The sequence below is a fragment of the Pogona vitticeps genome, chromosome 6 (genome assembly GCF_051106095.1).
Source record: "Pogona vitticeps strain Pit_001003342236 chromosome 6, PviZW2.1, whole genome shotgun sequence".
Taxonomy (NCBI): Eukaryota; Metazoa; Chordata; class Lepidosauria; order Squamata; family Agamidae; genus Pogona; species Pogona vitticeps.
Genome location: NC_135788.1, coordinates 118,618,172 through 118,627,474, shown reverse-complemented (window position 1 = coordinate 118,627,474; position 9,303 = coordinate 118,618,172). Strand labels below are relative to the sequence as shown.

At 49.0% G+C, this 9,303-nt stretch overlaps 1 protein-coding gene and 1 long non-coding RNA gene across 4 annotated transcripts; both read right to left on the bottom strand.

Annotated features, from left to right (window-relative positions):
• Positions 1 to 119: 119 nt before the first annotated feature.
• THTPA (thiamine triphosphatase) lies at positions 120 to 4,630 on the bottom strand. Of its 3 annotated transcripts, XM_020809746.3 has the most exons (3): positions 4,325 to 4,630; positions 991 to 1,677; positions 120 to 744 (listed from the first exon to the last, which is right to left on the bottom strand). In XM_020809746.3, exons 1-3 carry the CDS (start codon positions 4,380 to 4,382, stop codon positions 596 to 598), a joined length of 894 nt encoding a protein of 297 aa, XP_020665405.3. In that variant the 5' UTR covers positions 4,383 to 4,630; the 3' UTR covers positions 120 to 595. The 3 variants fall into 3 exon arrangements, with proteins under 3 accessions (XP_020665405.3, XP_078234463.1, XP_078234464.1); XM_078378337.1 differs by lacking the exon at positions 4,325 to 4,630 and having other exon boundaries at positions 991 to 1,768; XM_078378338.1 differs by lacking the exon at positions 4,325 to 4,630 and having other exon boundaries at positions 1,027 to 1,768.
• Positions 4,631 to 5,419: 789 nt separating this feature from the next.
• On the bottom strand, positions 5,420 to 8,438 carry LOC144583754 (uncharacterized). The gene is made up of 2 exons (XR_013537677.1): positions 5,843 to 8,438; positions 5,420 to 5,735 (listed from the first exon to the last, which is right to left on the bottom strand). It is a non-coding gene; the product is annotated as an uncharacterized LOC144583754 (long non-coding RNA).
• Between the last annotated feature and the right edge of the window lie 865 nt (positions 8,439 to 9,303).

The following is a 9,303-nucleotide window of genomic DNA, read 5'->3' as shown; positions in this document are numbered from 1 at the left end:
TACAAAGGGGGGAAAGAGTCCATTCTGAAACACTGGGAGGCAGTAAAATGGCCTGGGTGGATTTGATAAACCAGATCAGCAGACGAGAAGAGAAAAACAGGTCTTATAAAGAGAAAGGGTGGTCTTTCTTCTTACTCTTTTATTCACTTTAATTCCTTTTCTGCCATCTAACGACAGTACAGACGCAGAAAGCAAGCAGTCAAGGGTGGCGGCGGACAATATTGGACAATGTTCTAATCTCGGGACCTGCTGGAGGTCAGAAAGACCAAGCAAAATGGCCCCGCTTCAGGAAGTAAAGAAACCCAGGAAGAAATTAAACTGGAAGTGGCTGAAAGTCCACTTAAAATTTTGAAAAATTGCTATTTTGGGGAGTTCCAGCAGTGCAGGGAGCTGAAAGATGAACCACATAATCTGGAGTCTTCCAGGAGACGCCGTTCACCTTTTTCTGTGTTGCTAATAGATTGGAGATTGGAGAAGAAGGTCAAATAACCAGCTGTGGTGGTGTGTTTGCTACTAGAGGGCCATATATTGGCCACCATTGAGGTAGTCTAAAGGCAGGATCTTTTTACCACCACCATGAACCCAAGCACAGCCCCTAGGCTGAGTCCTTTCCCCCCTGTCCATCCGTTTCGTCCCCCGCACTCCTTAATCTTCCCGCTTGCATCAGGAGATTGTAGTGTGCTGGTCTGAATTTATACAGGTAAGCAGACATCTTCCCGGGAAACCGTGTTCTCATGTCAATGCCTGGCAGGGGAGCCGAGAAAGAAATGGGTTATAATTTTACAGCTACCAAAACACAACGTTAACCAAATGCAAACATTCATGCCAGAGCAAAATTTTGAACTTCGAACTGTTCTATGTTACTTTTTTTTTAAAAATGTTTTCTCAAGACACATTGTGAGATGGGGAATTCTGTGGATTGGCCTTAAAATAAAAACCTTCAAAACCAGGTGATTCCCACTAAATATCTGAAAAAAAACCAAAACTAACTTTTTAAAAAAGGGCCAAAGCTGATTGCCTCCTCACCCAGTTGGTATCCCAGTTTCTGTATGTTCTCCAAAGCTTCCGACACTTCCTCCCACTTCCTGACAATGGCCTCCACTTCTCCTACGGCGTAGCCAAAATCAGCCTCGTCGAGGACCACGTTCAGGTTGTCCAGGCGGTATTGGCGTCGCCGGGTCACAAAACTGGCAAACTCCTGCAGGCCGAGTTCTTTTGTTGCGACGGCCACGTTTTCCCACCAACTCGGCTCTGGGTCCACGCCCATCAGCTCGCAGACACGGGCCACGATCTCACGGGGACAGGTCACTTCCAGGTACTTGGTGGCAGGTTCTCTCCGGCCGGCTCTCTCGAGTGGCTGCAGTGGTGGAAGTGGTTGGCGAAGGTCACCGTGGTCTCCAACGGGTGGCTTCTCATTTTTGGTGGCCGAGTCAGTGGCAGAGCCTGGAACTCTGGCGCCCTCTTGTGGCTGCGGGGGGCACTTCAGTTCCCAGCCGGTCCCCTCCCGTTGCCGGAGCCAGTGGTCAGCTAGGGTGAGCCGGAAATCCGGTACATCGTAGTACTGATCGCGGAAGGAAATATTACCTTCCAAAGTTGCCCCTAATGCCGCCAGCTTCTCTGCAGTACCAGGCCCGAAAAAGAACTTCTGTTCCACTTCAATGAATCCTGACCCGGGGCCTGAGGAAAAAGAGGATTCGTGCTGATGATAGATACATAAAACAAGAGAGAGTACAGAAAAACAGCCTATAAACATTTAATATATATTAAAAGAGTCTGTTTTTTCTGTACCTCTCTCTTGTGTTATCATACAATGTGTAGCCTGTATAATGAAATTGTAAACCGCCCGGAGAGTGCTTGTAGCACTATGGGGCGGTATATAAGTCCAAAAATAAATAAATAAATAAATAAATACAGCTCAACTCCTTGTTAGTTTTAGTGCTTGCCTTTGAACAATATCTCTAAAATATAAGAGAGACAGATGGAGGTACAAATCGTCCGGGCTATAAATATCTTTCAACTTAATTCCCCAACTTTGAACCTCACATAATCTCAATGGCCATGGATTTTGGGAGTGGAAAAATCAAAAAGATAACTTTCCTCAGCTCTGCTAGGGTTCCTCGCTACTTGGAGGCATCCTCTTTAATGCATCATCATCATCATCATCTGCCATTAAATCAATTCTGACTTTCCAGGGTATCTTGGCTAAATACAGTTTACGAAGGTGAGCTTACGAAGCCCCTTCTTCTCACATTGCTCAGGGACCCATCCAGGCCAGAGTTTCGTTGTGTGTTATTAATATGCACTTAGATCTCGTTGTAAGAAACTTGCCACAGACGAAACCTGGTGTGGGCAAAGCATGGCTTTCTGGTTGTTCTTGAACTACAACTCCCATGAGTCCTAGCACGCTGTGCTGAGGGTGAGGGATGCTGGGGGTGGTGGCAAAGTCCAGCTGCATCTCAAGGTACGTACTTTGTCCAGCCCTTTTTTGCAATAACGGCAACAGTAAAAAAAAAACGCTGCAAAATTTGTTTGCTGAGCTGGATTTGAAAGAAAAGAACGAAAAGACTTTGATCCTTTGATTGCTTTTGCATTTTCACATCATCGCCTCATCTTGACCTCGGGAATGTCAGAAATTTGCTTCCGCTGCCCTGAAGCTTAACTTGGAAATAAGCACCATTTTGTGGTATAAATTGTTAAAAGTAAAAATAATAAAATGTGCATCCTCCGAACCAAAGGCTTGCTGATATCCCAGTCTATAAGCTGGTGGGATAGCTGTGTGGTTTAGGGATCTGGCTGTGGAGCCAGCGGTGGGGAGTTCGATTCCCCCACTGGCCCAACTAGGAGAAGAGCCAGCCTGGGGGGCCTTGGGCCAGCTGCACCGTCATCCCAGGATTTCCCCAGAAGAAGGGAATGGAAAACCACTTCTGAGTACTCTCTACCTAGAAAATCTGGAACGTGTCGCCATTATTTGGAATCTACTTGATGCATTATTATTATTATTATTATTATTATTATTATTATTATTATTATTATTATTATTATTATTATTATTATTATTATTATTATTATTATAGTATCCATCTACATTACAATTTTAATTTCTGATCTGTGGGGGACCCACTCCTCTTTGCATGCATAAGAATTCACAAGGTGGCAGAGGCGATTCGATGACAAGAATCCCGACGTCAGCATTTCGCTCGCTACGCTGGCGATGGAGATTTGGGAGGTGTTTTTAAAAAACCACATTTCTAAGCTCTGAAGGGGAAAGTATGAGACTGAGAAACTTTCATTAAGCAAGAAAAGGGTTTTATCTGCGTCAGGCCCATTTTGGTGATCGGTTGCGTCGTCAGAATTTAGCATCTCCCCAAAACACCTCACAACTATTTGGCTGGACTCCTGCTGCTTATGTGACTTTTACCAGCAACTGGGTGTGTGTGTGATTTTGCCATTGGTCTCCTGTGCACCCTGGCCTCCTCGGGTGTAAAACACGGCTGCGCATCCTCAGCAAAGGGCCAAAACCGCTGGCGGGACGGCTCTTTCTTTTTAATGTTTGCCGTGTTCTGACATCGCATTTGGGCCTCCACCCCGTTATTTTTTCTTGTCCTTGTACCCATTGGTAAGATTTCCACATCCAAATGGATGGGTTTGCTTTTAATTTGCCATTGCAAATTCGAATTTATTTTTTTATTTTTTCATTCCTTTTTAAAGAAAGGAGCTTAAAGATGGTTTTAAAACAGAGGGGGTGGGAAGGAACAGATTTCTCAGAATGGGGGAGAAAAAGGGGGGTGGGTAGGTGGTATCCCCCAAAGATTTTGGGACACCTCGGCATCAGGAGACGGCAAGGATCATCTTTTTTTGGGGTGGGGTGGGGAACCACCATCAACAGCGGCAGCGGTCTAGAGGGCACATCCTGGGGACCCCATCCCCTGCCATTCTCTGTAGGGCTAATGAGGGGGTGCGGGCTTGTTCCCCCCAAAATGGGGTTGTGGGGGGGTCACTGCCAACCCTACTAAGCTGCCTTGTTGGAAAAAGGCCCCCCTCCCACCTCCACGGTTTTGATCAGAGGCTGAGGCCTGTCCTCTTTTCTTGGACTACAACTCCCAGAATCCCCCAGCCAGCGACTGGGGGGATTCTGGGAGTTGTAGTCCAAGGGGGAAAAAAGGACTGTCGTGGAAGGGGGGGAGTTGCAAAATGTGGGGGGAGCTGCAAACCTCGCCCCCCCCTCTCCTGGCGCCCCTCCCTCTCCTTCTGCCCCCCCAGCAGCCCCACAGCGCCCCCTCGTGCCTGGGCCCGGCCCCTGCCCGCCAGCCGCCCCCTCACTGACCTTTCCCCGCTCGGGAGCCGGAAGTGGCGGGCGCTCCTCCCATCTCCATCTTGGACATTCGGAGAATGTCGGCTTGGAACTACGACTCCCAGAATCCTTGGCGAGCGGGCCAGCGGCCGAACGAGGACGAACGCGGCCTTCGTCCGAGGCCTTTCCTTCTCATTCCAGCCTCCCCCCCTCAAAGCAGGCTCTTCCTCCCTTTGTTTTAATTCCGTCCCCCCCCCGCGCCATGGTCATGGAGGCCTTTGGCCGGGAGGGGGCGCAAAGGCACCTGGGAGTTGTAGTTCGCCCTTTCCCAGCAGGTGCCTTTCCCATTTCCCCCCCCCTTCCTCTTCTTCTTCCTCGCCCCCCCCGGGCAGGCTTTCTTGCTTCCCCCCCCCTTTTTTTTATATTCCCTCCCCGCCATGTTCTATTTTTTATTCCTCTCCCCCTGCGACTGTCTCGCTCCCTCGCTCACGGTTGCCACAGCAACCGGAAAGCTGCAATTAAGAACAGCAGGGGGATGGGGGGGGGGAGAAAATGCAGGCTTAACCCCTTCCAAGCCAGGAGCCAGGACGCCTGGGTTCTCTGGAAAGGACTAGGAGGAGGATATCTGTGTGTGTTTGTGTGTGTGTGTGTGTGTGCATTTATTACCCCTTGGGGGGGGCACACACACACTGGAATGAGTCTAGGATACATGGGATTCCTTTGGATACTAAAACAATTTCTGGGATTTTATTTCATTTTTTTAAAAAATGGCGGTGGATTTTATTATTGTTCCATATTGGTTTTAAGTTGTATATGGTACCTCTGAGAATTAATGTTGGGGGGGGGAATTTTCCCACCGTTAGAGCAGTACGAGAACGGGACCCCTGACCTATGACCTCGAGAAGTGGTGAGCGATCCAAGGCCTCCAAGAGGAAATTGGGGGACCCTCGTTTGGATTCCTGCCTTGAACCCGGGGGGGGGGGTTTGAACGTGATGGTCTTAGAGCCCCCCCTTCCAACTTCATGTTCCTATTAAATGGCTGCCCCACCACACCCCCAAAAGTCAAACTTGAAATCTAGATTGTTCATTGGAAATCTTATGTATTATTACTGCAGCTAACAGCACTGATGTGGGAGAAGATGCAACGTTTAATTGGTCGATGGGTCCAATTCAGAGCGACATGTTTAGAACAAGGAGTCCCGAATTCAACTGGCCAGGATTTTGTAATGCAACCCTAAACCGTAATGTTTTGTATCTTACATGCACTGGAAATATTCAACACCCTCTTTCTTGAGAGAAGCATTCCTCTCTTCTTCTTTTGCAAAGGCTGGGAATGCCTCTTCTGAGAAGACGCAGCTCTCTTCTGGATCCGAAAACGAGGATGTGATTTCTTGCTTCAGGGATACCAGGTTGCAGTTGACACTTCAAATTTAGGATGGACCCACTGAAGTCAAAAGGGGGCAGGAGGTATTTTTAAGTTAGTTGCAGTTATGGCCGTGTTCATAAATTTCAGTCAAAGGAAGAAGAAAATAAAAGTGAAAATATTCTGACCCTTCGAAGATTCATTTCAACGTGACCTTTAGTGGATCAAAATCCACGTCTTGAGACACAAGCAGTGCAAATACATGTCTTCGATATTTATCCCCTAAACGGTGGCGAGACTCCTGTTCTTGTGAGGATACAAAGAGTGACATTAGTTCATTAACACAGCAATGGGAATATCAAGCTCTTAATTAGCAGATCCTAGCCAGGGTCATAAGGGTTGCCTCCAGTGGACTTGTATGTCACAGGAATTGTAAGAGTCGTTTATGGGATGGAGGTCAGGGGAGACTGCTATTTTATACCCATAAGATATTGTGGAAAGCTGCACTGTTTATACAGTATATGCAGTGTGTTAAAAAGCCTTGATCTCTATTTAGGCCCTTAGAGGTGTGCTAGAACTTGCTTATGTATCCTATTTCTGCATTTTTCCTCTTTCTCCCCCCTCCCTTTCATTCTACAATAGCCAGCTTATCAGCCTGACTAGGACGTGCTAAAGAACAGCTTGGTAGCCCGAGTCTTGCGTTAACACTTTGTGTATCATTTTTATGGTCACCTGGACATCAGTCTCATCATGATGGAGTAAATACAGTGGGCGTGTACTTCCACACCTGTGTCTGAAAAAGTGGATAAAATAATTTTGTTTGTATTTAAAGCACGATTTTTTTTTATTTTTTATTTTTGCTTTCCATCATTTTTGCCAAGGTACTAAGGCAGACTTACATGTCAATTTGGTGGTAGATGAGCGGGATATAAATAGAACAAATAAATGAATAATAAATAGTTTCAAACTGGTACCCATTTCAGTGGGTCTGTTCCAAAGGCGGTTAAATCTGAATTCAACCCAATTGTTTACCTCTGTGAAAACCTGTGCTAATTTAATCAATAAATTATTTGCTGCATCGACTAAAACTCACCTGATGTATCCACTAAAATGTCTTTAATTGAGTTGCAGCCCTAAATAATTGTGTTGATGATGTTAATTATATTGCCGTTCGGAGGAAGTAAACAACAGTAACAAGAAAACTGGTCACGGGAAGGTATAGTGCCAACTACTTGAATCTTCTTAGGAGCGCAGGGAAGGAGCCGGAATTGCCAGGATAAAATAACAAGATACACGGAAAGGAGAAGGTAAGAGAAGGGTTGCAAAGCCTCTTTCTTGAATCTGCTCTTGGGCTCATAGCGGACGTCTGGCACAGTGAAGTTTCTCAACCGTTTTTTCCATGGAGAATAGGGACATTCACTGGCTGTGTGTTTTGGGGTTAAAAGTTCAGAATTTTAGTAATTCACAGGTCACTTTTCATTTGTATATTCAGGATATCTTGGCGTCTTGTGAGTGGCTCTGATGCCATCCACCCAAAGTCTGAAAAAGTTGTCTTTTCATCTGTCGCACAGAGAATTCTCCAGGTGTCCAGCCTCGGCAGGCCATGATCCGCGGATGGGCTGAGAAGCACCCCACAGACTGTGATAACATGAATCACGTTGATTCTGCTCTGTTGGCCAGAATCCTTCTGAGAGTCACCTGACATCTGTTTAAGTCGTTGTGGTTAATTGCGCCTAATTGACAAGGTGCTTGGGTGCTTCTGCGTCACATGCCTGGTCATGGACTCAGTCTTGTCCAGTAAGAAAAGGCGCTGAGCTCCCATGGCAGTCCGATTCCACCGCTCTTGTTCATTTCCGTGGTACGAATGCAGAACCTCTTATACTAGGACTCGACTCCGTGCATCTGATCTGATTTTTTTTCCAGCCGTAAGCATGGGATGTGGTTTAAGAATCAAAGGGACTCTGGAACATCTTTCCAAAACAGCTTTTCTCTGTGCTGGAAACATCATCATTGCTCTCGTCATCAACCTTTGTCAACCTCTGGAGATGCCCAAACCACTGGGCTATCCAGCAGTTCGTTCTTGTTCCAAAATATGCATTCACAATATTTTTAAGTGGAATGCAAACAAAGTAGCCCTCCTTCCTCTTGCCATAAGCTCTTCTAAAAGCTACTAGATTTTATGGCCAGCAGTTCCACAAGCTCAGTTGGCATGGTTTTCTCAATATGGTGAGAAACAATATAATAATAAATGTCAGAAACAACATAGGAGCTACAAAAAAAGTATCAGGAACAGACTCGATACTATGTCTGTACTTAACAGATACTTAGGTTTTTGGTGAAAACTTGTTACTGTTAACTTTGCACCCATCCACGTGTTTATCATGTTGATTGTGCCTGTTATTTTTGAAAATACGGAAAACAATTGCCCACAACTGCTCCCTTGTTCCCTGCACCGCAAACATCTGTATTTTTGCAAACACGCCACCTTATGCACAGATTTTTAGGAGCTGACTCCTCTTTTTTTTAAAAGATCTGAGCTTGCGGGTTCTGCCCCCCCTGCATAGGCAGCACCCAGGAGGAAGAGGAAGGGCGATTCTAATAGTGATGGGGGGGTGGGAGAGGTAGGATGATGCCCTTGCTAGCTCTGTCGCCGGCCGGCCTCACCCGGGACTACATTTCCCAGCCTGCCTGGCTGCACCTGCCCAGCTTGGCGCTCCTCCTTCCTGGCTGGTGCTGGTGTTTGTGTGTGTGAGTGTGTGTGATTGTGAGTGTGCCGAGAGAGGGAGGGAGGGAGTGTGGGGGGGGGGTGAAGGCGAAGAGAGGCGGCGGCGGCGGCGGCCTGAATTGATTATTCCATTGTGTGGGAAGGCAGGCAGGCAGGCAGGCAGGCAGGCGGCCGCCAGGTCCGCGGCGGCGGCGGCGCGCGAGGCGAGGCGAGGGAGAGCCAGGCAGGCTTGCGAGGCGGACGAGGGGAAATCAATGGGGAAGCCCCGGCGCGGCGGCGGCGAAGGCGAACCCCATCGATTTTTGCCTGCCTGAGCCGAGCGAGCCCAGGAAAGGGAAGGCAAGGCAAGGCAAGGCAAGCAAGCAAGGAAGGAAGCCAGGCAAGGCAAGGCAAGGCAAGGCAGGCGCCGGGGAGCGGAGAGGACGCCAGCCAGCCCAGCCAGCAGGCGGACCGACCGGACAGACGGAGGGAGCCAGCCGGACGGCCCCCCCCACCCCACCCCACCCCACCGGCCCGATCCCCCGGCGGTCCCCCCCCTCCTCGCCCTCCTCGCCCGCCCGCCCGCCGGCCGTCTCTTCCCGCGGAGGTGTAAGTGGCATCGATTTCCTCTCCATTCGCTCCGAGCGCGTCGGGAAGCTGGGAGGGAGGCAGGAGGGAAGGAGGGAAGGAGGGAAGGGAGAGGAGAGCCGCGCTGGCCCGCAGGAGCCGGAAGACGCGCCGGTCGCCCCGCCCGCCCGGCCGGCCGGTCGGAGGAGGAGGAGCAGCCCGGCAGCCCCGCCGGAGAAGGATGGAGAGGCCGGGCAGGAAGGGAGGAAGGGCTGGATGGCCGGCCGGGGAGGGCGCTTGGCTCCGGGACGGGCGCCCAGGCAGCCAGGAGCCCCGAGGATGGAGGGCGGGGGGGGGGGAACGGGGATGGTCTGGAGG

What these genes read in the sequence shown, in the direction of transcription:
- THTPA (XM_078378337.1), bottom strand. Translation starts at nt 1,753, where the DNA reads ATGTTTATAGGCTGTTTTTCTGTACTCTCTCTTGTTTTATGTATCTAT. An exon ending in CTTTGGCCCTTTTTTAAAAA is followed by an intron (nt 745 to 990) that starts GTTAGTTTTGGT and finishes CTCCCCTGCCAG; the next exon opens with GCATTGACATGAGAACACGG.